The sequence below is a fragment of the Anomaloglossus baeobatrachus genome, chromosome 3, assembly GCF_048569485.1.
Source record: "Anomaloglossus baeobatrachus isolate aAnoBae1 chromosome 3, aAnoBae1.hap1, whole genome shotgun sequence".
Lineage (NCBI taxonomy): Eukaryota > Metazoa > Chordata > Amphibia > Anura > Aromobatidae > Anomaloglossus > Anomaloglossus baeobatrachus.
In genome coordinates, this window is record NC_134355.1 from 145,959,344 (window position 1) to 145,985,872 (window position 26,529).

The window sequence follows — 26,529 nt, forward strand, 5'->3', positions numbered from 1 at the left end:
GAGCCGTGGGCGTGCCTCAGAAAGTGCGGGAATCTGGTGCCCCGCAGTGCTCAGTGAGGGGGTAGGAGGATACCGAAGTATGCTCCAGCCCTCACCGCTGACGTCTAGTCAAGCGTCCCGCCCTTACCCCTGACTGGCAGGCCCGGGGGCGGGAGTATGCGGTACTAGGCCGCAAAAGCCGGGGACTAAAGTTATTAACGCGGCCGGCAAACAAGCGCGGTCGGCGCGGTAGTCCCGGCGACACAAAACACCCAGCAGCTGCTGCAGCGTCCATTACACAGGCGCTCTATGCGCCGTCCCCAAGGGGACACAGAGTACCTCAGAGTAGCAGGGTCTGTCCCTGATGATACCCGGTCTCCTGTCCGTCAGATTCCCCCAGGGGCTGCGGAGGGAGCCCGGTCCCAGTGTATGGTGACCGGTTAGGATCCCACTTCACCCAGAGCCCCTAAGGGATGGGGAAGGAAAACAGCATGTGGGCTCCAGCCTCTGTACCCGCAATGGGTACCTCAACCTTAACAGCACCGCCGACCAGAGTGGGGTGAGAAGGGAGCATGCCGGGAGCCCTGTTAGGGGCCCTCTTTTCTTCCATCCGATAAAGTCAGCAGCTGCTGCTGACTAAAATGTGGAGCTTGCGTGAATGTGTCTGCCTCCTTCAACACAAAGCAAAAAACTGATGGGCCCGTGATGCACGGGAGGGTGTATAGCAGAGGGGAGGGGTTACACTTTTTAAAGTGTAATACTTTGTGTGGCCTCCGGAAGCAGAAGCTATACACCCAATTGTCTGGGTCTCCCAATGGAACGACAAAGAAAATAAATGTATCCAATGGTTACTCTTTGAAGGGTCAGCGTGATCAACCCTCCTAAAGCAGCCTATATGGTCATGGAGGTTATAGAACGTTTAATAAAATGACACATTGATAAGTGTGATCCAATGTCTAACTCCAGTGAAACCGACGTTTTTATTAACATTTAAATGAGCTGTTAAAATCTAGAGCCCAGACAGAGATCTCCCACAAAATCTGCCTCTACAGCTTTTTTTTTTTTTTTTTTTTTTTTTTTTTAAAAACCGGGAGGGTTTTACCAGTTTGAGACATGTAATGACTGGGTTTCCTCCTTGAGAAAGCAACAGTACCTCCGCGAACGCACGTTGGTGGTGTTCCTTCTCCTTTTGGGTATGTGCACATTGTGTTGATTATGTCTTGGACTTTGTCTGTCTCATCTTAGCCGTGGAACCTTTTGGAATGACTTTTACCCCCTCCATAGTACCATTGGGATCCTGTCCTGATTGAATGCACTTGCACTTTACTACTTTGTTTACGCCAGGAGTATAACCAGGTATCCCTTGTTTTTCTCATACCTTGTATTTTAGGTCATTCTTTGCTTATTTAACCTACATCGACCTGATAGCCGTGGCCTTTTGTGTATTTAGGCATTAACCCTTACATGCCGTGGTTGTGATTAGACTCTCATTGCACCCCTGTCTCATTGGAATGCTCTGACCTTTGATATTTCCAGTGTGGCATAATGTTGTAATTTCCTTCCGAAGGAGCAGGTGATTATGCGTGTTACACATACCCGGGCTGTCCGTGGTCCCTATTTCTGGTGCATATTTCTGTATACTGTGTATTGTTATTATTGGGAACTCTCCCTACTATACAGGAGTGGTTGTAATAGTGTCAAACAGAGTTTCACAACACCATTGTACCTCTGTTTGACGCTTTGCCTTTTTTACTCCCAGTCACATTGGGAACTTTTCACCTCTCCCACGGCTATCGGGGATTTCTAGGTTTTTATTGGGAATCTCTTCACCTTTCCCACGGCTATTACGACTATTTGAGACAGATAGGAACACTATTGAATCCAATACCTTGTGCCCCTTTTGTATTATTGGTGATTGTTTTTAATATGTGATTTATTGCTGTTTTGCGTGTGTCTTTTCACTAATAAAAAATTTCTATATTTGCATTATACTCGCTTTCCTCCTCTTTTATGTAATGACTGATTGTCTGCGCTCCTTAGGTCACTACAGCACTATGGGTAATTATAACTAGCAAAGTACAGCAAAACTAAACTTCTTTCACTACAAACACTTCTACAGCTGTCAAAGCTGCACTACCTTCCTTTTACTCAGGCTGCCTGCGAGATAGAAGATAAAATAGTGTTAGTTGTAATCAGGCAAAACTCTGAAGCAGAGCTGACCGAACTATCAGAGGACAACTACAACTACAGATGTATTTGTAACACGACAAAGATCAGTTTTGTTGAGTGTGATTGATTAAAACTGTCAGTCAGAACATGTCTCACACTGGTAATGCCCCTTTTATTTAAAATAAGCTATGGAGGCAGATCAGGGAGATCTGTGCCCGGCCTATTGATCTTAACAGATTATTTTCATATAACAAAAACGTTGCTCTCTCTGGAATAAACTATTGGATTGCAGATATCAAGATACTATTTTATTTAACTTTCTATGCATGCCCATATAGGAGGCTTAGGAGGGTTGATCCTACTGACAAATTCCCTTTGAATTCAGTCATGCTTCTACTCGGAACTGGGAACACCATAGTGCAGCAGAAATACTGTAAAAGGAGTCTGCGCAGCACTGAAGTAGGATTGTGGTACCTTAATTCTCGGGATCGGTGGGTATCTACGGCTAGGAACCCCAATGATCATCCTAGCAATATGCAATCATTTGCTGAGATGGGGATATCCCCATTATGTTTATATAAATACTAAGTAATACTACATAAAATATTTTTAAAGAAAAACGGTTATTTTTACCTGTCTGCCCATATATCCACATGCCATGTAAGTTAAGATGGGCTGCAGCATGACTTGAACACTGGTGGCCTTCTTACTGAGAGTGGTGAGTATGGTGAACAGCCCGTCACCAACCGATATAGCGTCCAATCCTCCATGAAAGTTTTCATGTTTTGTTAAATGTAAACCACTTGCACCTAAAAGTGAACAAACAATATTTTGGCTTTTATTAGGATTTTGAGAAGATGCCCCCAAAAATAAACTTATAACATTTTAAAAAAAAAACTGCAAAAACTCTATCAATGGTGGTCTAAAGAAATCAAAATTCCATTTAAAATATGTAAAATATTATTTTACATAAAGCAGGACCCCCTGGTTAAAAAGGTTGGACAGTAGTCGAAAAACTCCACTGATGAAGGGGGGAGGGGGGGTGTCCAGGATGTCGTGCAGAGGAAGCTTGAGAAATTAGCTCCTGCCAGAACCTGCCATATCTACAGCTATGGTAAATAAGCGCTGTGTCGGTCAACATATACTCCAAGCATGGTTCCCTGGAGAATTCAGTCTATTGCGGCCACAGATCCCGCTCCAGCAAGTCCCTCCCATGGCTCTGGATGCTTTCCTCATCAAGGACCTGAAGAGCTCCATCTTGCAGCGTGGGGAAAGCTGCCTCTGGTCTTTACATAAGGGTCAAGCCAGCTAGCAGACATGAGATAGAAGTTCGGGCCAGTATGAATGTGGAGAGTGAGGCTCCTGATTGTGAATCCCTGCGGGCACTCCCCGTATTAAGCTCAGATATCGTGGACTTGAACTCAGAGTGACGTTATCCTATCATGCATTGAAGCAGGATATAAAGTATGCTATGATCTATCAGGGTCTACTTCTTTGGCCCCTACCTCTCTGTCTCTGCTACGTCTTTGGACATAGTATAATAATGATCCATATTCAGGGATGATTGCACTAAGATTGTGTGTGTCTCTCTGGTGCCCTTAGAGAAGGAACTATTTGATTATGAACATTCCTCCACCACATCTGTCTCGAAAAGATATATTAGCTCTTAGCCATCCCCAGATGATGTCAAAACTTTAATCACTAACGTTAAGGAAGCCTGTAGTTCTGAGATTGCTTTGGTACAACACTGTTTACCGCATATTGCAGGTAGACTAGACTGTCGTGAAGAAGATCAAGATACCACGAGATCTCAAGTGACATTTCTCCAACAGTTCACGTCACCGAAAAAAAAAATGTTGTGAATGAGCTGCACTTTCTCACTGAAGACCTTGACAACAGAGGCAAGAGATGGGTGCAGGGAGTTCCATAAACAGATGGTCATGAAGACCATAAGGCATTAAACCAAACACTAACTCTGTGCTGGGTAACCTCCCATCATCCCCTATTAAATTTGATAGAGGTCACAGGGCTCTGAAACCTAAAGGATCCACCTCATTTCAAAGCGATATCATCGGCTGCTTGCACAAAAATGAGCCCAAGGAAAAAATATTGATGTTGGCCAGAACTTGGGGGACTTTTTCGTTTATGGATCAAGTGGGGCAATTGTTTCCGGAGCGCTCTCGCATCACTCTTCAAAAGAGAAGACATCTCAGACAATTAGTAAAGACTTTGCAAAATACTCCCTACAGATGGGGTTTTCACTTAGCCTTGACCATTCCTAAAGAAGGAATTTCAGCATCTCTCTAGAAGATTTACCATTGTTTTGTTTTTATACTAAACAAAAAAAACAAAATCCTGAACATTTCCCTAGCAAAAATATCAGATTGGGACCTTACATAAACTACAGAGGCCTCTCCTCCGGTGTGGCGCTTGAATGGAATGGGTGGGGGCAGGGGGGGGGGGGGGAGACGTCCTAGGGAAGGTGGGACCTTTATGAACCCCAACCTCTCTGTCAGAGCTCACAGATCTATAAAACCTGACAGACGGTGGTAGAGGGGGCACTTTTGATCCCTTATTAGGACTGCTGTATTAGAACTGTGCTCGCTAGTATTACACTATGGCTGGGGCCACATGGGGACTACTGCGATCCACTTGCATGACACTCTGCTCGTGCTGGCAGTATAGCAGAGCCGAGTGTCATGCGTGTGTCCTTGCAACTGAGGTCCGTTTGTGCGAGCAGACCTCAGCTGCGGGGGGCGGGCCGGCACTCAGGAGGGGAGGGAGGGATTTTTCTCCCTCTCTCCTGCGTAGCCGGCTATTGCCATTCTCGCACTGCACTAGCGGTACACTGGTGTACCGCGAGTGCAGTGCGATTTTTCTCTCGCCCCATTCACTTGAATGGGTGCGAGAGAAAGAGTCTCGGATTACAATCGCAGCATGCTGAGATTGTTTTCTCGGTCCGATTAGGGCTGAGAAAATAATCGCTCATGTGCGCTGACACACAGGCTAGAATTGGTCCGAGGGGAATGCGATGCTTTATCGCACTCCACTCGCACTGTTTTTCTCGCCGTGTGGCTTAGGCCTTTTTCTTAAACTAGCTACTAGCCGTTCTTAGGTTGCATGGAAGAAGTGCAGTCCATTTTCATGGTTTGTCTGGTGGGTCGCTTTGACGATCTTCTGGGAGTTCTTCTAATCGGGGCTATTATCTGAGCCCTTCCCAGAGTTATATCATATATAGGGTTCTGTAATTAGTTTATATTTCAGTATGTAGTGTGCTACTAAGGTCACACATCTATTGTTAAGTGTAACATGGGCTGGGCTCACTTAGTGCCAAAGTAGTAACCCTCACCCAGGAATTTTCTTGGTAACGTTGTTTTTAGGTTTTATATTTTTTGTTTCCTTTTTTATTTCTCTTAGCCCAGTTTCATTTCCATGAGTTTGAAAAGTTTTCTGTGCCAACAGGTAAACCATGCCTTGCTGAAAATGTTTTTAGAAAGCGAGTGAGTACTGCTATAATTTGGAATTTTTCCCCTTCTTCATTTCGCCATCAAGGTGAGCTTCATTTTGGGAGTCTCAAATCCCCTAAAAAGAGGACACTTACTTTCTGGGAGCTGAGAGCTTTGAAGACGAATATCATCCTTCTTCAGGAGCGCCATTTTAATAAGTCGAGCTATTTTCATTTTCCTATCAACCACTTTCCCATTACCTATTCAGCTTTTAATAATAATGGGAAGAATGGAGGGCTGGCCACATTAATTTTGTCAAACTGTTCACTTCAAGTCATAGACCCGTGACGTAGAGAAAAAAAAATAATTGAGGGACTACTAAAGGGTAAACCCATCACTATGTTTTATCTATGCGCAAAACACTGGACAAATTGATTTTTTGAGCAGAATATTTTCCCTTTTAAAGAAATCTTCCTCAACAGACCTTCTAAGAGGGGGTGATTCCAATGTCCCGTTCTCTAAAATATCATTTAGGCTTTCAGTGGGGAAAAAATGCCTATACGGGCCTCAAAAGATTGTCGGTGGATTTTAGAAAATCAGTCCGGTCTCATTGCCCTTTCGCCCTGTGGAGAGTAGACCATCGTAGAGAAAGGCATATTCTTTTTACTCTACTTGGGTTGCCAGTCCTTCTGACACAAGTGGCTGACTCTCTAAATAAGCCAATCCTTGGAAAAAAGATCTCAGAAATAGTGAAGCATATTCACCTTGGTAAGTCCCCCAGGTCCAGATGGGTTGACTTATCTATACTATAAAACATTTGATGAAGATTGGAATCCCAACAAGGTTAAATTATTTAACCCCTTCCTGACAGGACATCTCCTACCGGAAACCATACGTATATTCTATTCTCATTCCCCATGGCTGTTCTAATTACAGACCAATTGCTCTCCTAAATTCGGACCTGAAAATTTTTACCCATTTACTGGCAAACAGGCTTAATATTTGCCTGCTGCAAAGACAAGGGGGGTTATGTTCCTTTCCCTCACGGGGATAATGCTAGGAGGGTGGTTGACCTGATAGAAGTGGTTAATAAGCATAAGTACCAAGATCTTATGGGAATTCTGGTTCCTTCCTCACAGCTTTGGGGCCCTTGTATAAATCGAGTCTAGTAAAGTCCCTTACCAAATTTCTCCGTTTTAATATCTGAAATGACAAGACCAGAGTGCCCTCTATTGCCACATTTATTTGTTATGTGTATTGAGCTACTGGCTGCAGTTATATGTCAAAATTCTATTATTGTCTCTGGGTTGGAAATAAAGAGGAAAATGTTTAAATCGCACTATTTGCAGATGATTTGCTACTAACTTACTAAACCCCATATTACATTGCCTATTCTTAGAGAAGTTCTTAAGGAATATGGTTGCTCGTCAGGCTATAAGATCAATGAATCAAAGATGGAGGTGCATTCAGTGAATATTCCGCCGGATGTGTTGGATTACCATAAAAACAAATGTAAGTTCTGTTGGAAAGTAGATGCCATCAAATACTTGTGTGTCAATTTAACATCTTTATAGTCGGTAACTTTCCCTCCCTTTTTAGAGACCTAAAGAATGTATTAACCAAATGGAAATCACACTCAATTTAGTTTCTGGGGTGTTTGGAAGCAGTAGATATGTCACTCCTTCCTAAATTAATATATTATTTTGAGACACTACCTGTAAAAGTTTCTTCAGGTGATCTTAAATCACTTTAAGCCAGCATTATGAGATTCCTATGGAATGATAAATATCATAATAACCAAGCTAACCCTTAATACTCACAAGCTACAAGGTGGTTTTTCAGTACCGGATGTTATTAAGTACTATGGACCTACCGTATTTTCCGGACCATAAGGCGCACTTAAAAGCCTATGATTTTCTCAGAAATCTAAAGTGCGGCTTATAACCCGGTGCGCTTTATAAATGGATACAGTACGGTACATCGATTTAGCATTACGGCCACCGTAGTCAGGAGCCTCACTGAGTGCAGTGATATGTACAGATCTGTGCGTGGGAGCAGCGCGGGTTATCTGTGCCCCAAAAATGCCTCCTGTTAAGCGACATGCTTATGATGCAGATTTTAAGATTAAAGCTATAAATCATGCAGTAGAGCATGGAAATAGAGCAGCTGCAAGAGAATTCAACATAAATGAATCTATGGTGCGTAATTGGAGGAAACAAGAAGATGCACTGCGCCAGGTAAAGAAGTCCAAACTGAGTTTCCGAGGAAACAAAGCAAGATGGCCACAGTTTGAGGACAAAATAGAACAGTGGGTTATTGAACAGAGAACCGCAGGTAGAAGCGTCTCCACTGTCTCTATTCGACTGAAAGCCACAGCGTTAGCACGCGACATGGAGATCACAGTTTCGAGGAGGTCCTTCATGGTGCTTTCGTTTTATGAAAAGACGTAATCTCTCCATCCGCACCAGAACTACTGTCTGCCAGCAACTGCCAAAGGATTATGAAGAGAAGCTGCCATTTTCCGCACCTATTGCACAACCAAGATAAATGAAAAGAACATCCAGCCAGAACACATCACTAACATGGATGAGGTCCCCCTCACTTTTGATATCCCCGTAAATCGTGCTGTTGAGAAAACAGGGACCAGTACGGTATCTATATGCACCACAGGAAACGAGAAGTCCTCTTTCACTGTAGTTCTCGCCTGTCAGGCTAATGGCCAGAAACTACCACCCATGGTCATTTTCAAGAGAAAGACTTTACCCAAAGAAAAGTTTCCTGCTGGTGTCATCATCAAAGCTAACCCAAAGGGCTGGATGGACGTTGAGAAGATGATTGACTGGCTGAGGGAGGTCTACGTCAAGAGACCGGATGGTTTTTTTCACAGATCCCCATCCCTATTGGTTTGCGACTCCGTGCGCGCCCATGTGACCGATAATGTCAAAGCCCAAGTGAAGAAAACTAATTCAGAGTTTGCCGTAATTCCGGGTGGATTAACCAAAGAGCTCCAGCCACTAGAAATCGTCATCAACAGGTCATTTAAAGTTAAATTGCGAGCTGCGTGGGAGCATTGGATGACAGAAGGTGACCACACATTCACCAACACAGGGAGGCAACGCCGGGCAAGTTATGCCACTATGTGCCAGTGGATCGTGGATGCCTGGAAAAAGGTATCAGTCTCCAGTGTAATCCGAGCTTTCAGGAAGGCTAGAATCATCACTGAAGAGCTAAGCAGCTGCAACGAGACCAACTCAGATAATGATGAGGGGGACCCGAGAATGCTTGATAAAGAAATCGCCCAACTGTTAAACTCCGACACTGAAGATGAAGAATTTGATGGATTTGTGGAGGAAGAATGAACTGAAAATGTATTGATTTGCAGTTACCGTACAACTGAACAAGTTGAGTGTTATGTATTGTGAAAGAGTTAAATAAATTTTGACCTAGCGTACAGTCTGAGCTTTGTTTCATTTACTGTAAAGTGAACCTTTGACCAGTTTTATGGCCCCTAAGCTGCGGCCACCACCAGTGGGCTCTTATATACAGCATTCTAACATGCTGTATATAAGAGCGCAGGCTGTGCTGTACAGCATAAAAATCACTTTATAATACGGTACTCACCAAAACCGGTCACTCCAGTGCTGCTTGTCCAGATGGGCGGCGCAGTGACCGGTTTCGGTGAGTACCGTATTAAAAAGTGATTTTTATGCCGTACAGCGCGGCCTGCGCTCTTATATACAGCATGTTAGAATGCTGTATAAAAGAGCCCACTGGGGTTGGCCGCAGCTTAGGGGCCATAAAACTGGTGACCGGTTCACTTTAATGCGCAGCGGCTTATAATCCGATGCGCCTTATATATGAACCTAGGCGCCTTAGCTGGCGCTCATTGCTAATGCGGCTTATAATCCGATGCGTCTTATGGTCCGGAAAATACGGTATTCATCTAAGAAGGATCCCATCTTGGGTCTCCTTGTGGGCATATAATAAAATGGATAGAAATCCTAAAGTTGTGGTTTGCTTCCATACACCAATTCTCTGCTGTGGAATGATCGCTTTTTTAAATTACCAATTCCATTGTAAGCACCTATTCAGTTCACTCTCAATATCTGGTGATTATGTATGAATATGTTTGGGTTGGTGTCTCATAACTCATCCATGATATAATTTACCAACCCTGATTCCTAATAGTCTGGATTTGCCTAAGGTTCATCCTTAGATTTCGGATGGTCTATTCAGGTAGGCAGATTTGGTCAACGGGAAACCTCTGGAGATTCATGTGTTTGACTATATTAAACCTAATTTCTCCACATCTGTGATTTTTTTCAAATTCATTCAGATTAAATCTCTTGCAATTTCCCCTTTTTGGATCTATGTGGGTTTCTCGACCAACTGAGTTCGAAAGGTTATGCAGAAAAGGGGACCTGCCAAAGGCCTAAGTCTACGATTACTATAGTATGATAAATATTCCATTAATTGTCTGTCTCTACACTGTGTGCAGAATTATTAGGCAAGTTTTATTTTAGAGGATTTTTTTTTTTTATTAACAGCTATGTTCTCAATCAACCCAAAAGACTTAAATATCAAAGCTTAATATTTTTGGAAGTTGGAGTGGGTTTTTTAGATTTGGCTATCTTAGGAGGATATCAGTTTGTGCAGGTAACTATTACTGTGCAGAATTAAGCAACTTAATAAAAACCAAATATATTCCCATCTCACTTGTTTATTTTCACCAGGTAAACCAATATAACTGCACAAAATTTAGAAATAATCATTTCTGACATGCAAAAACAAAACCCCAAAAAATTAGTCACCAATATAGCCATGTTTCTTTATGATGACACTCAACAGCCTATCATCCATAGATTCTGTCAGTTGCTTGATCTGTTTACGATCAACATTGCATGCAGCAGACACCACAGCCTCCAGACACTGTTCCGAGAGGTGTACTGTTTTCCCTCCCTGTAGATCTCACATATTATGAGGGACCACAGTTTCTCTATGGGGTTCAGATCAGGTGAACAAGGGGTCCATGTAATTATTTTTTCATCTTTTAGACCTTTACTGACCAGCCACGCTGTGGAGTAGTTGGATACATGTAAATCATGTTTTTCTTCAACAATACCGACTTCTTCCTGTACCACTGCTTGAAGAAATTGTCTTCCAGAAACTGGCAGTAGCTCTGGGAGTTGAGCTTCACTCCATCCTCAACCAGAAAAGGTCCCACAAGTTCATCTTTGATGGTACCAGCCCATACCAGTACCCCACCTCCACCCTGCTGGCGTCTGAGTGGCGCTCTCTGCCTTTTACTGATCCAGCGTCTGGCCCATCCATCTGGCCCATCAAGAGTCACTCATTTCAACAGTCCATAAAATCTTTGAAAAATCAGTCTTAAGTTATTTCTTGGCCCAGTCTTGACGTTTTATCTTATGTTTCTTGTTCAAAGGTGGTCGTTTTTCAGCCTTCCTTACCTTGGCCATGTCCCGGAGTATGGCACACATTGTGCTTTTTGATACTCCAGTAACGTTTCAGCTCTGATATATAGCCAAACTGGTGGCAAATGTCATCTTGGCAGCTTCACGCTTGATTTTACTCAATTCACGGGCAGTTATTATGCGCTTTTTTCCCAACACGCTTCTTGCTACCCTGTTCGCTATTTGCCATGAAATGCTTGATTGTTCGGTGATCACGCTTCAAAAGTTTGGCAGTTTCAAGACTGCTGCATCGCTCTGCAAGACATCTCACAATTTTAGACTTTTCAGAGCCCTTCAAATCTCTGTTCTGACCCATTTTGCCAAAAGAAAGGAAGTTGTCTAATAATTAAGCACACCTTATATAGGGTGTTGATATCATTACTCCACACACCTCCTCATTACAGAGATGCACATCACCTGATTTACTTAATTGGTAGTTGGCTCTAAATCCTATACAGCTTGGAGTAGGACAACATGTATAAAAGATATCATGTGATCAAAATACTCATTTGACTAATAATTCTGCACACAGTGTAGTCCCAAACATTCTTATATGCGCAAATGGGAGTCTTTTTGGGAGGGAACTGTCACCACAGACTTGACAGATCATTTGGAGTAAAGGGGCGTGCCAAGGATTAGTGTTTGCAGCATTCTGGATGTAGTGAGTTTTTGCTGCGTCCAAAATGCTGCGTTGTACAGTACAAGCATAGTGGATGGGATTTCTAGAAATCCCGTGCCCACGGTGCTTGTTTTTTTTCCCACAGCAAACACTAACCTGCAGTGCAGCTTTCCAAGCCGTAGCATGTCAATTGTTTGCTGCAGAATCTGATGCATCCTCCGTAGGGAGAAGACAAGCGAGAGACTGCAGCGCACTGAACGCTGATCGTGGGTATGAGCAGCTGAAGTCTCCTGCATTCTCCTGCGGAGGAGACTCGCGAACCCGCAGGTCAGGACGCAGTGAATCCTGATCGTCGGCACATACCCTAAAGCGGGCTTTACACGCTACGAGATCGCTACCGCGATCTCGTTGGGGTCACAAATTTTGTGATGCACATCCGGCCGCTGTAGCGATGCCGTTGCGTGTGACACCTATGAGCGATTTTGCATTGTCGCAAAAACGTGCAAAATCGCTCATCGGCGACATGGGGGTCCATTCTCAAATATCGTTACTGCAGCAGTAACAAAGTTGTTCCTCGTTCCTGCGGCAGCACACATCGCTGGGTGTGACACCGCAGGAACGAGGAACTTCTCCTTACCTGCCTCCCGGCCACAATGCGGAGGGAAGCAGGTGGGCGGGATGTTCGTCCCGCTCATCTCCGCCCCTCCGCTTCTATTGGGTGGCGGTTCAGTGACGCTGCTGTGACGTCGCTGTGACGCTGAACGAACTGCCCCCTGAGAAAGGAGGCGGTTCGCCGGTCACAGCGACGTCGCAGGGAAGGTAAGTAGTGTGACGGGTCTGGGCGATGTGCGACACGGGCAGAGATTTGCCCGTGTCGCACAACCGATGGGGGCGGGCTACGCACGATGGCGATATCGGTACCGATATCGCAGTGTGTAAAGCGGCCTTTAGGCAGAAAATACATCAATTAGCCCTCTTTATATAGAGAATCAATATAAGATACTCATGCTCTGGGATCACACTCTAAAGCTTTTACAGCTTAATCCCTAACTACCTGATACGTGTTGGTGGTATAGTTCCTCCTTGAGCTCATTGCCCCATTCATCCTACTCCAGACTAGTGGGGTTCTGGGAATCTGACAAAACACTGATCTAAAAAGGTATTATACATAGACGTACCCTTGGACCCTCTGATTTATATCCTTACCAATACTACTAAAGGGCCAGGTAAACATTCTTAAAATTGCTCATGCATTGCTTAGACAGCTGTCAGATGTCGGATCGCTCTTTTTGGGAGGAAAACTGCTCCACCTTCTTATCAAGATTTACTACCGTATATACTGGCGTATAAGACGACTTTTTACCCCCTTAAAATAATGGCTACAGTGGGGGGTCGTCTTATACGCCGGATATACGGGGGGGGGGGTGTGTGTATATATATATGTACACTGCAGCGTCCAGGGGAGGTGGGGGCAGCAGCTCTGGAGCACAGGGGAACGCTGCGGGCTGCAGCCTTTGATCTCCTGCACCCGCTCATATAATATGCACAGCCGCTGTCCATCTCCAATGGTGCTGAAATCGCACGCAGTGAGGGGCTGGGGCAGCGGTGCATATTATATGAGCCTGCGTCCCAGTGTGATCGCACATGCCCACCCCTGTGTTAGATTTGGCCCCCAGGCTGCTGCTCATTCTAAAATAAAAAAGCTTTACTTACCCCTGCAGCGTTTCTCCCCGTGTCCCTGCTTCCACTGTGATCAGGCAGGCAGAGAGCTCAGCCTGCTGTGCCGATCACATGACCGCACTGAGAACCAGGAAGTGGAAGAACAGAAGCACGGAGCCAGACAGGAGGGAGCTCAGCGCTGGAGGAGATAAGGAAAGAGGGTTTTATTTTACTTTGGGCAGCAGCCTAGGGGCCATATCTGACACAGGGGGACTTGTGCGATCTATAGGGGCCATGGGCAGCACTATGGGGGCGATATCTAACACAGGGGGACTTGTGCGATCTATAGGGACCATGGGCAGCACTATGGGGGAGATATCTAACACAGGGGGACTTGTGCGATCTATAGGGACCATGGGCAGCACTATGGGGGCGATATATAACACAGGGGAACTTGTGCGATCTATATAGGAGACATGGGCAGCACTATGGGGGCGATATCTAACACAGGGGGACTTGTGCGATCTATAGGGACCATGGGCAGCACTATGGGGGCGATATATAACACAGGGGGACTTGTGCGATCTATATAGGAGCCATGGGCAGCACCATGGGGGCGATATCTAACACAGGGGGACTTGTGCAATCTATAGGGGCCATGGGCAGCAGCATGGGGGCGTTATCTAACACGGGAACGTGTGCAATCCATAGGGGACCATAGGCAGCACAGGGGAACGTGTGCCATCACAAGGGGGCTATATTCAATATAAGGGGGCCATATCCAGATTAAGGGGGCTAATTTTAGGATGGGGGGCTATGAGGGACATATACCCTATATGATTTGTTAGAGGGACACTGGCATTATAAGATGGACCCCATTTAACATTAAAAAAAAAAAAATTCTTTTCCTTCACCAAATTTGGGGGTGCGTCTTATAATCAGGTGCGTCTTATAAAGCGAAAAATACGGTATATATCATACAGCAGGGGTCGGGAACCTATGGCTCGCGAGCCAGATATGGCTCTTTTGATGGCCGTATCTGGCTCGCAGACAGGGCTCCTACCTGTCAATGGGCAAATGCCCACTCGGCCTCGTCAGTTCTCCTGTCCCTTGGCCGGGGCCCACTCGCCTTTATAGTTCTGCTGCCCCCGGCCGAGTTCCGGGGACCGCAGTCCTCGGCAGCAATCTGCGGCGCCGTCACTTTAAGGCGCGCAGACATCCTGTTTTGAATTTCATCTGTGGGCGGAGCTACCGCCTTCTCAGTCCCACAGATGAAGGAGGCGAGCTTCTGTCCGGCGCTGTGTGGGCCCCCCTCTCCACCGTGACCTAATCGGGTAAATGCCCTCCCCGCCTCCCCATTATGGGCCCCGGTGAGCTGCTTCTAACCCCCCAGATGTATGCCCTGCCAATCCCCCCCCCCCCCGCCGATGCCGCGGGTGCTGTACCCGCCGAGCCGCGGGTGCAGGCCCCACAGAGCAGCAGAGTTGTGTGTATTTGTCTGTATGTAGCAGAGTTGTATGTGTTTGTCTGTATGTAGCAGAGTTGTATGTGTTTTGTCTGTATGTAGCAGAGTTGTGTGTTTGTCTGTATGTAGCAGAGTTGTGTGTTTGTCTGTATGTAGCAGAGTTGTATGTGTTTGTCTGTATGTAGCAGAGTTGTATGTGTTTGTCTGTATGTAGCAGAGTTGTATGTGTTTGTCTGTATGTAGCAGAGTTGTATGTGTTTGTCTGTATGTAGCAGAGTTGTATGTGTTTGTCTGTATGTAGCAGAGTTGTATGTGTTTGTCTGTATGTAGCAGAGTTGTATGTGTTTGTCTGTATGTAGCAGAGTTGTATGTGTTTGTCTGTATGTAGCAGAGTTGTGTGTGTCTGTTTGTAGCAGAGTGTAGTACCATTGTTTCAGTCCAGTTGTGGCTTTATACAGCAGGGAGGAGCATTCCTTGCTGTACTAAGTGAACATTGGAGCGATTGATCTGTCAATGGCCCTTTAAAAACATATTGTACGGCTCTCGCGAAATTAAAATTAACATGTTGCAATCAAAGCAGACTTTTTTTCATTTGGGAGCGGGGTAGTCTTATACAGTGAGTATATCCCAAATTCTATATTTTTAGGGCAGAAGTTGGGGGTCGTCTTATACGCCCAGTCGTCTTATACGCCGGCATATACGGTAAGTAGAATCTCAGTTATAAGGAGTATGTAATACCGGACGTCGACACTTAAAGAGGTGGTCCACTACACAGCATAGTGGCCACATTGATTTAAAGATCATAAAGAAGGCTTCTCTCAAAATACCTTGAGTAGTAAATTGTGCCTCTGAGCGGCACTATTGTGGTCTGCTCATAACCATAACAAGACCCCCGGGCTCCGTAACCTCTGAGATCCAGTGAACTCAGGTCAACTTCCAGTTCACGCGACATCACCGATGCCAGCCCCAGTCTCCCTGAGTGACAGGGCTGTGGGCAGCATTTCACCACTCGTCACACCTCAGCATAGCTCCTGCTAGGACAGAGTGCACAAGACAATGGGCTGTGTTGAGGTGTGAACTGGAAGTTGACGTGACATCACCAGATCTCAGAGGAGCCCGGGGGGGGGGTCATGTGATGGGGTTGTGCAGACCACAATAGCGCCAACTCAGAGGCACTATTGACTAAACAAGGTTCAATGGAACCTTGGATTAAGAGTAACTTGGTTTGAGAGTGTTTTGCAAGACAAGCAAAGCTTTTTACAAATTTGTAACTTGGTTTAAGAGCAATGCTTTGCAAAAAGAGCAAATACTCACCGATCACACGTCTGGTTCTGTCCTTTCATCATGCTCTGACCTGCACCGGAGGCTACATACTACATATGTATTATATATGTATATGTACTTATGTATATGTATCGATGTGGCCTCATTGCTGCGTAGTAGGACCACTCCTTTAATGCAAAGGTGGATTTATTCGAAACAATATGGTCACCCCTGGGATTATTTTTGGGCTCAAAATACTGGGGACTAACGACTTCACTACCATTTCTCTTTTATGTGTTTGTCTTTGGCTAATTTTTTTTTTATATTTTTTTTTATATATCCCCTATTGTTTTGTTTTTGGTCTACAACTTTAACGTGATTGGGTGAGGTTTTTATATTTGATGTAGAGTTCAAGTCCTTCTGACATCCCTAGTAGTAACTTACCACTCATAATTTGGCCAAATATTTCTTGATTGGCCAAAATATCAGTATTTGCTGTATATAATTTACTTGTAAAGTTTAATAAAAATTATAGTTTAAAAACAAAAAACCTCAACTGCTAACTTGTAAACACAACCCCGAAAACAAACACCCCCCTAAAAAAAACCCCAAAAAAACCCACACCTTGTGCCACACCGGTTCGTGAGTTGTGTTGAGAATTGCAGCACAATCTTTTCATACATAGAAGAAAAATCAATTTGCAATACCACACTAACACACAGACAGGTGTGGTACAAAGAATGGAGCCATGTTCTTCCATTGCGGGGGGGCATAGCTAAACAGAGCGTCTAATGCGTGCGGGGGCGGGGCCTGGCAGAGCGGCTAATCCGTGCGGGGGCGAGGCTCGGGTAACTATGCAAAGTTGTTTCCATCGTTACTCGATGTGCACCATGGTTACCAGCTTACGCCGACTCTGGCAGACGTGTGCCGGGAGCTTGGGTAAACTAGTAGCCATGTTACACTTAGGGTAACTAAGGAAAGCTGTTTCTATAGTTACCCGATGTGTACCATGGTTACCAGCCTACGCCAGCTAAGCTAGTGGTTTCACACATCCGGCGTGCTCCCGTACACTGTGTACAGTACAGTGGCCGCGTCGCAACTTCCTGGTCACATGACAACACATGATCGGAGCTTGTCGCGCGGCCACTATACTGTACACAGTGCACGGGAGCGCGCCGGATCTGAGAAAGTGGAGAAGAAGGGAATTTTGTTACTTACCGTAAATTCCTTTTCTTCTAGCTCCTATTGGGAGACCCAGCCGATTGGGTGTATAGCACTGCCTCCGGAGGCCACACAAAGCATTACACTAAAAAGTGTAAGGCCCCTCCCCTTCTGGCTATACACCCCCAGTGGGATCACTGGCTCACCAGTTTTAGTGCAAAAGCAAGAAGGAGGAAAGCCAATAACTGGTTTAAACAAATTCACTCCGAAGTAACATCGGAGAACTGAAAACCATTCAACATGAACAACATGTGTACCCGAAAAACCACCAAAAATCCCGAAGGACAACAGGGCGGGTGCTGGGTCTCCCAATAGGAGCTAGAAGAAAAGGAATTTACGGTAAGTAACAAAATTCCCTTCTTCTTCGGCGCTCCATTGGGAGACCCAGACGATTGGGACGTCCAAAAGCTGTCCCTGGGTGGGTAAAGAAATACCTCATGTTAGAGCTGCAAAGACAGTCCTCCCCTACGGGGAGGCAACTGCCGCCTGCAGGACTCTTCTACCTAGGCTGGCGTCCGCCGAAGCATAGGTATGCACCTGATAATGTTTGGTGAAAATGTGCAGACTCGACCAGGTAGCTGCCTGGCACACCTGTTGAGCCGTAGCCTGGTGTCGTAATGCCCAGGACGCACCCCCGGCTCTGGTAGAATGGGCCTTCAGCCCTGATGGAACCGGAAGCCCAGCAGAACGGTAGGGTTCAAGAATTGGTTCCTTGATCTATCGAGCCAGGGTGGCTTTGGAAGCCTGCGACCCTTTGCGCTGACCAGCGACAAGTATAAAGAGTGCATCCGAGCGGCGCAGGGGCGCCGTGCGGGAAAAGTAGATTCTGAGCGCTCTCATCAGATCCAACAAATGCACATCCAATTCATATCGATGAACTGGATGAGGACAAAAGGAAGGTAAGGAGATATCCTGACTGAGATGAAAGGGGGATACCACCTTAGGGAGAAAACCCGGAATCAGGCGCAGCACTACCTTGTCTTGGTGAAAAACCAGGAAAGGGGCTTTGGATGACCGCGCTGCTAGCTCGGACACTCTCTGAAGAGACGTGACCGTTACCAAAAAGGCCACTTTCTGTGACAGTCGAGAAAGTGAAAAAAACATCCCTCAGAGGCTCAAAGGGCGGCTCCTGGAGAGCAAGTAGTACCCTGTGCAGATCCCATGGGTCTAACGGCCTCTTGTACGGAGGGACAATGTGACCAACCCCCTGCAGGAACGTGCGTACCTGAGGAAGTGGTACTATGCGCTTCTGAAAGAATACAGACAGCGCTGGGACTCGTCCGTTAAGAGAGCCGAGCGACAAACCTTTTCCCAAACCAAATTGCAGGAAGGAAGGAAAAGTAGGCAATGCAAATGTCCAGGGAGACACTCCCTGAGCAGAGCGCTAAGATAAGAATCTCTTCCACGTCTTGTGGCAGATCTTGGCAGACGCCGGCTTCCTAGCCCGTCTCATGGTGGCAATGACGTCTTGAGATAATCCTGAAGACGCTAGGATCTCGGACTCGATGGCCACACAGTCAGGATTAGGGCCGTAGAATTCAGTGGAAAAAACGGCCCTTGGGACAGTAAGTCTGGCCGGTCTGAGAGTGCGCACGGTTGGCCGACCGTGAGATGCCACAGATCCGGGAACCACGACCTCCTCGGCCAGTCTGGGACGACGAGGATGGCGCGGCGGCAAGCGGAGCTGAGCTTGCGTAGCACTCTGGGCAACAGTGCCAGAGGTAGAACACATAGGGTAGCTGGAACTGCGACCAATCCTGAACTAGGGCGCCTGCCGCCAGAGCACTTTGCTCGTGAGACCGCGCCATGAAAATCGGGACCTTGTTGTTGTGCCGAGACGCCATTAGGTCGACGTCCGGCATCCCCCAGCGGCTACAGATTTCCTGACACCATTCTGGGTGCAGAGGCCATTCCCCTGCGTCCATACCCAGGCGACTGAGGAAGTCTGCTTCCCAATTTCCGACGCCCGGGATGTGAACTGCGGATATGGTGGATGCTCTGTCCCCCACCCATATCAGAATCCGCCGGATTGCCTGGTAGGCTTGGCGATACGTGTTCCGCCTTGGTGGGCGATGTCTGTCACCGCTGTGGAATTGTCCGACTGAATTCGGATCTGTTTTCCTTCCAGCCACTGCTGGAAGGCTTGCAGGGCAAGATACACTGCCCAGATTTCCAGAACATTGATCTGAAGGATGGACTCCTCTGAAGAGAGTCCTTAACCGTCTGAGAAGGGAAACGTTCCTGTCTAGGGACGTCGACTCCCCAACCCATTGGCAAAGCATGTCCCATTGAAGTGGACGCAGATGAAACTGCGCGAAAGTGACTGCCTCTGCATGAGGCGTCTTAAGGGGTGTGACTGGCCTTGAAGGAGAGACTGCACCCCCGTCTGTAGTGAACGCTGCTTGTCCAGCGGAAGCTTCACTATCGCTGAGGGAGTGTGAAACTCCATGCCTAGATATGTCAGCGATTGGGTCGGTGCCCGATGTAACCTTGAAAAGTTGATGATCCACCCGAAACTCTGGAGAGTCTCCAGCGCCACGTTCAGGCTGTGTCGGCATGCCTCTTGAGAGGGTGCCTTGACAAGTGGATCGTCCCAGTAAGGATCACAGAGTGACCCTGAGAGTGCAGGACTGCTCCCACTGCTGCCCTGAACTTGGTGAAAACCCGTAGGGCTGTCGCCAGACCGAAGGGCAGGGCTACGCACTGAAGATGCTCGTCTTCAATAACGAAAACGTAGCAAACGCTGGTGCTCTGGAGCAATCGGCACGTGGAGATAAGCATCCTGATGTCTATTGATGCTAGGAAATCTCCTTGCGACATTGAGGCAATGACGGAGCGGAGGTTACATCCGGAACCGCCTGGCCTTCACATGCTTGGTGAGCAGTTTTAGGTCCAGAACGGAACGGAAAGAGCCACCCCTTTTTTTTGGCACCCCAATCAGATTGGAGGAAAAAACCGTGTCTTGTTCCTGAAGAGGAACAGGGATTACCACTTCTTCTGCCTGCAGAAGAGCATCGGCTCGGTGGGGGGAGGGGTGGAAGTTCTGAAGAATCGAGTCGGAGGACGAGAACAGAGCTCTATCCTGCACACGTGAGACAAAATGTCTCTCACCCACCGGCCTGTGACCTGTGGCAGCTAAATGTCGCCCAGCGGGGGATTCTGCCACCAACCGCGGATGCGGAGAGAGAGAGAGCTGAAAGTCATGAGGAGACCGCCTTGGTAGCGGTTCCTCCTGCTGCCTTCCTTGGGCGTGATTGAGCCCGGCCGGAAACTGAGCCCCTCTGAGCCTTTTGAGTCCTTTTGGAGGAGGACAAGTGGGACCTGCCCCAGCCTGGGAAGGACCAACCTCGACTGTCCCTCCAGGACAGCATTACTAGGGTAAGTCGCAATGCAGACATTGCGAGGTTAAGGACACCACCTGCGGCACAGATGTACATGTGCTCAAGACCAGCTGCGCAAGCCCAGCTGAAATAGGATAGAGTGCCCATACGGCTGCGAATGCCGGAGCAACCGACACGCTGATAGCTTCACAGACAGATTTCAACCAGAGGTCCATCTGTCTGTCAATGGCATCTTTAAGTGAAGTCCCATCTCCACTGCAACTATGGATCTAGCCGCAAGCCTGGAGATTGGGGATCCACCTTTGGACCCTGGGTCTAACGCTTTACCACGTCAGGGGAAAGGGATAACGTGTATCCTTAAAACGTTTGGAGAAAACGCTTATCTGGTAAGCGTGGTGTTTCTGAACTGCTTCTCTGAAGTCAGCGTGGCCAGAAAAATACGCAATATACGCATGAGTACTGAAAAAGGATTTCTCCTGCTGTGAAGCTGACTCCTCCACTGGGGGAGCTGAGGGAGAAATATCCAACATTCCATTGATGGACGCTATAAGATCATTCACTATGGCGTCACCATCCGGTGTATCCGGATTGAGAGCGGTGTCAGGACCAAAGCCCTGATCAGCTACGTCTGCGTCATCATACAGAGAGTCCTTGCTGGGACCTTGACCAGTGAGGAAGCCGAGTGCCGCACCCAGCGAGCTAGCTTAGGCTGTCTGGGACTGCCGTCCGTGTCAGAGCCTTCACCCTGGAATGCCTTCCAAATGAGGGTGGCCAGGGAGCATTAATCAAGATTGCCCATGGCCTGTCTGGACTGCAAAGTCCTATCCCGTGACAATCTATCAGCCGAAACTGCAACTCCGTCCCTTGGCACCCTTGCTTTTTTGCTGCTGTTGTCCAGCCATCTAGGAGAATATAGCCCAGAGTAGCGACCGTACAGTGCAATGTATAGCATACAAGCATAAGTACAAATGAACACTTGAACCCCTGCAATACAAGCAGCCTATAAAGCCTGTGCCTTGGCACCCATGCTTTTTGCTGCTGTTGTCCAGACCTCTAGGAGAATATAGCCCAGAGTAGCGACCGTACAGTGCAATGTATAGCATACAAGCATAAGTACAAATGAACACTTCAGCACATGCAAAACAAGCAGCCTAGAAAACCTGTGCCTTAGCACCCTTGCTTTTTTGCTGCTGTTATCTCGCCATCTAGGAGGGCATATAGCCAAAGATAGCGACCTACAGTGCAGTGTATTGAAATGCATACAAGCATAAAATACAAATGGACACTTCGGTATTTAGTGGGGTCAGCACTTCAGGTGCTGCTTACCGCCCGCCTATAACGCGGGTGTGTGGTCGCCAGAGCCCTGTGTTGGTTGCCCAGAGCATGTCTCCGTTCCCCAGCTCGGACTGCGTGCAGGAATGGCTGCCGGCGTCCTTCTCCAGCTCGTGTGACGAGGGGCGGGCCGTGGGCGTGCCCCAGCCCAGAGCGGGAAACTGGCGTCCCACTGTGTCCAGTGAAGGGGGCTGGAGAATGCAAAGCAGACTCCAGCCCTCGGCGCTGACTGTCTGTACAGCGTCCCGCCTCTCCCCTGACTGGCAGGGCTGGAGGCGGGAACGAAACGAAAACTAGGCCGCAAAGCCGGGAGCTCGAGTAATAAGCGCGGCCGTCCATGTGCACGGCCAGCGCGGAAGTCCCCGGCGCACCACAAGTCCCAGCCGCGCCACAATGTAAAAAACACCCAGCAGCGGCCGGCGCGGCAGTTCCCAATACATAAATTCACTCAGCTAAGCTGCAGTGAATAATAGCACGAGCGCACCGCGCTGTTACCCCCGGCGCACTAACACTCCCAGCAATGCTGGTGTGTGTGTGCGCGCTTGCCCGGGGACACAGAGTACCTTAATGTAGCAGGGCCTGTCCCTGACGATACTCAGCTCCATATCCAGCAGGTTCTCTGGGTCTGTGGATGGAGCCCGGTCTCAGTGCCTGGAGACCTGTAAGATCCCACTTCGCCCAGAGCCCTGAGGGGGGATGGGGAAGGAAAACAGCATGTGGGCTCCAGCCTCCGTACCCGCAATGGGTACCTCAACCTTAAACACCCGACAAAAGTGGGGTGAGAAGGGAGCATGCTGGGGGCCCCATATGGGCCCACTTTTCTTCCATCCGACATAGTCAGCAGCTGCTGCTGACTAAAAACAGTGGAGCTATGCGTGGATGTCTGACCTCCTTCGCACAAAGCAGAAAACTGGTGAGCCAGTGATCCCACTGGGGGTGTATAGCCAGAAGGGAAGGGGCCTTACACTTTTTAGTGTAATGCTTTGTGTGGCCTCCGGAGGCAGTGCTATACACCCAATCGTCTGGGTCTCCCAATGGAGCGCCGAAGAAAAGGTAAGTATTCAAAGCGACAGTGCTGATGTGTGGCGGGAGCCGGGGTAAGCTAGTAACCATGTTACACATCGGGTAACTAAGGAAAGCGGTTTCTATAGTTACCCGATGTGTACCATGGTTACCAGCCTATGCCGGCTCCGGCACACGTGTGGCGGGAGCCGGGGTAAGCTAGTGGTTTCACACATTCGGCCTGTTCTCCACTTTGGCTTGCCGGTGTGGGCTTCCGGGGGTGCTGCAGTCACCTGGGAGTCGGGGCTCCGTGTGGGTTCGGGGAATGCGTGCGGGGCCAGGTCGAGCATCTAATCCGTGAGGGGGCGAGGCCTGGCCAAGCGGCCAATGTGCCCGGGGGGCGGGCCTGGCCGAGTGGCCAATCCGTGCAGGGGGCTTGGCAAGGCCAAGCCGAGCGGCCAATCCGTGCGGGGGGGCGAGGCCAGGCCGAGCCTAGCGGCCAATGCGACGGTTGTCACTGTAATGACGTCATTTTGGTGACAGACAGAATAAGGCATAGATATATATATATATATATATAATGTAAACACACACACATATATGCACATACGTACACACGCGTTTAAAGACATGGCATGCTTCCATAGTATCCCATGAGTTCCCGAAATCTGTGCCCTTAAATGCTACCTGTCAGCGATTGACAGCAGCACTTAGAAAATTAATAGCAGTGTTTGGCGATGTATTATAGCTGGCATCAGGCTGCTCACACTGCTGTTCACAATGTCTATGTCACGAGGGGTGCTGAGTTAAGAAGAGATTCAAAGATCCTGACAAAACACAGAATGGACAATTTATTGTGCACTCATTGGAACTTGGTTAAAGCTCTCCCCAGCATTATTGTTTTTTCAGCACTGGAGTGGCGCTTTAAATGTAAGTCCCCTGCTTCCAATCTTATACTTACCCTTTGGCGCCTTCACCTTATTTTGATGTCACTCTGGTCCTGCGGTACCATTTTGTGCCTGTAACTTATGACTGGCCAGAGGTTACGTCACAAGGCCTCAATGCAAGTCTGAGAGCAAGAACGAGGCACTTTTAGACTTATATTGAGATGTGACCTCTGGTGAGCTCCATGAAACACTGGAACTATTGGTAAGTCACAAGCTGGAGAAGACCAATGGGAGCAACGCTGATAACAGTTGAAGACGTCGGAGGGTGAGTATAAGGCTATGTGCGCACGTTGCCTTATTTTTGTGACCACAAAGATGCAGCGTTTTTGGCTGCTAAAAAATGCACAAAACCGCACTTGCCGTTTAAAAAAAAAAGTTTTTGTTACTGCTTTTTTTTCAATGCATTGCATGGGTGAAAAAACGCTGGCAAAAACGCAGAAAGAATTGACATGTGTCATCTTTGTGGTCACCACAAAAACGCACCTAAAACAAAACTGCACTGTGCGGACAGCAAAAATGAAAACTCAGACTTTGCTGGGGAAGGAAAGTCATGCAGTTTTGAGACCAAAAATGCATCCGAAAAACGCGTAAAAACGCACCGTGCGCACACAGCCTAAGACAGGGAGCAGCGGAATAAGATTTAAAGCACCAATGGAATGTGAATTTAAAAAAAAAAGACAAACAAATTGCTGGAGTGGATTCTTAAAAGTGGCATTTTGGCTCCAAGAGGTCCTTTTTTAGGGAGTTAACCAAAATTCAACATAAAGTGCAAGAAGCCTGCAGTAAGGGAATTAGGAGTGTATAAATATATTAAATTGCATTGCCCCCCAGCCCTGGCCTTGCATCACAAGACAATCAGTAGTAAACAATAGGTTAAAAAAAAAAAAAACCTAATGTGTGAATTCAGGTCACAACGCTCCATACTGAAACATTAAACCATTTACATACACACTGGTACATTTGATAAATAACTAGTCAAACTACTTACCAATAATCATGGCCATCGCACTGCTGTTGCACTGGCCCAGAGCAGAGAGAATTTGGCTCATAATCTGCTGGTTGGCAAGCACCAAATCTGCCACATAGGAGGTGGAGTTTTGTGTAGCTGAAGAGTTGCTGTTGGCATCTTTTCCACCATAGACTTTCTCTTCATCAGATACGCTGTCTGTTGTGCTGCTGACGACAGGCGTACGGGCGCTAAACTCTTTGTTACTTGACAGTGGCAACTGAACCAAGATGTTGACCAACTTTAACAAGTCAAACATCAGCTGATCCCGCGTCATTTCTCCACACACTGCTTTGGCATCACCGGGTCGAATAATATTGGCAAACAAGCCACCAAAACAGGCGCGCGCCCCGACTGAGCTGTCCGAGCCGCTGCGAGACACCACTTTGTCTGAGCAGGTGATATAGTGATGAACCAGGAAGGTCACCGATTCTATCACGGCAGAAATCGTGCTGACCGAGACAACCTCAAAATTTTGCTCCAGAGTGAATTCTAAGAGTTTCACCTGAGCGTCCAGGGGGCCTTGTCCTGTCTGAAACGCACCTCTAAAAAAGAAAAGGGAGGGGCAGGGTTTTAGACTTTACAGACTTTTTACTTTGAAATAATCATAGTTCATATTTATTTTAATTTATTTTAATAAATACCGCAATATCTTGAAAAACACTGACATTTTACATAAAAGTCTTTTGTTAGCAACATTTCTTCATAGGAGCAAAATAAATGCATTTTCATTCTTACTTTAAAAGTTCTCTATGGGGGGCGATGGAGGCACAATTTGTTATGAATGTCAAAAATGTGACTGACAATTTAAAACGGCTAATAAAAGTGGGTGGGGTTAAATGATAAAGGTGGGGAAATAATTGGTCCAAAGGGTTATTAAAGGGAATCTGTAACCAGGTGTTTGCTGATCTTAGAGCAGCATAATGTAGGACGACACCCTGATTCTACTGATGTATTACTCAGTAGATGTGACAGTTCTCAGATATAGTAGACCTCATAAAGCTAACCCCACCCACATTCCAGCTCTCTGTGTATATTGTATAAGGACAACGAGCTGCTTATCAAAGGTGGGGGTGTGGTCGGTCTAGCAGAAGCCTGATAAAACAATCATTGTAAGTAAAGAGCACACAGTCTAATAAGTGACACATCACTGAATTCAGTGTTTCAGCCACTCTTAGCATTTTCAGTGTAAGGTTTAAATATAAGCCCTACCCTGAAAATAAGCCCTAGTTCTAATTCAATAATGAAGTGTGCGTGCAGCTAAAGAAGTTAAAGAATACTGCAGGACACTTCATTATAGAAAGCAGACACCCCCAAAACAGAGAAGTCAGAAGACCCCGCAATCATGCTCACCAGACGCCGAACTGGAGGAGCTGCGTTGGAACAGACAAACACACACACACACACACACACACACACACACACACACACACACACACTCACCCCATTGAGCGATAACGATTGCTTCTGGCTGGTAGAGAATTCTGGGACACTGTGCGGTGGAAAGCATTGATGCGTTCCACCGCCAAGTCCTCCATGTTTTCCACCAAAGGTCCCCACGCTTCACTATACAGCGTCCCATCATCCCCTGCTGGCCGGAAGCAATCTG

The 26,529-nt window shown here is 47.1% G+C and overlaps 1 protein-coding gene across 7 annotated transcripts in view; it reads right to left on the reverse strand.

Moving 5' to 3' along the window:
* The window catches only part of BIRC6 (baculoviral IAP repeat containing 6), a 533,701-nt gene that overhangs the window by 224,020 nt on the left and 283,152 nt on the right, over positions 1 to 26,529 (reverse strand). For all 7 annotated transcript variants that reach the window (XM_075339505.1, XM_075339507.1, XM_075339508.1 and 4 more), the window contains exons 46-47: positions 24,903 to 25,465; positions 2,782 to 2,957 (exon numbers count right to left, since the gene is read on the reverse strand). In XM_075339505.1, the coding sequence (XP_075195620.1) occupies positions 2,782 to 2,957; positions 24,903 to 25,465 (739 nt within the window). The remainder of the gene's footprint in view (positions 1 to 2,781; positions 2,958 to 24,902; positions 25,466 to 26,529) is intronic.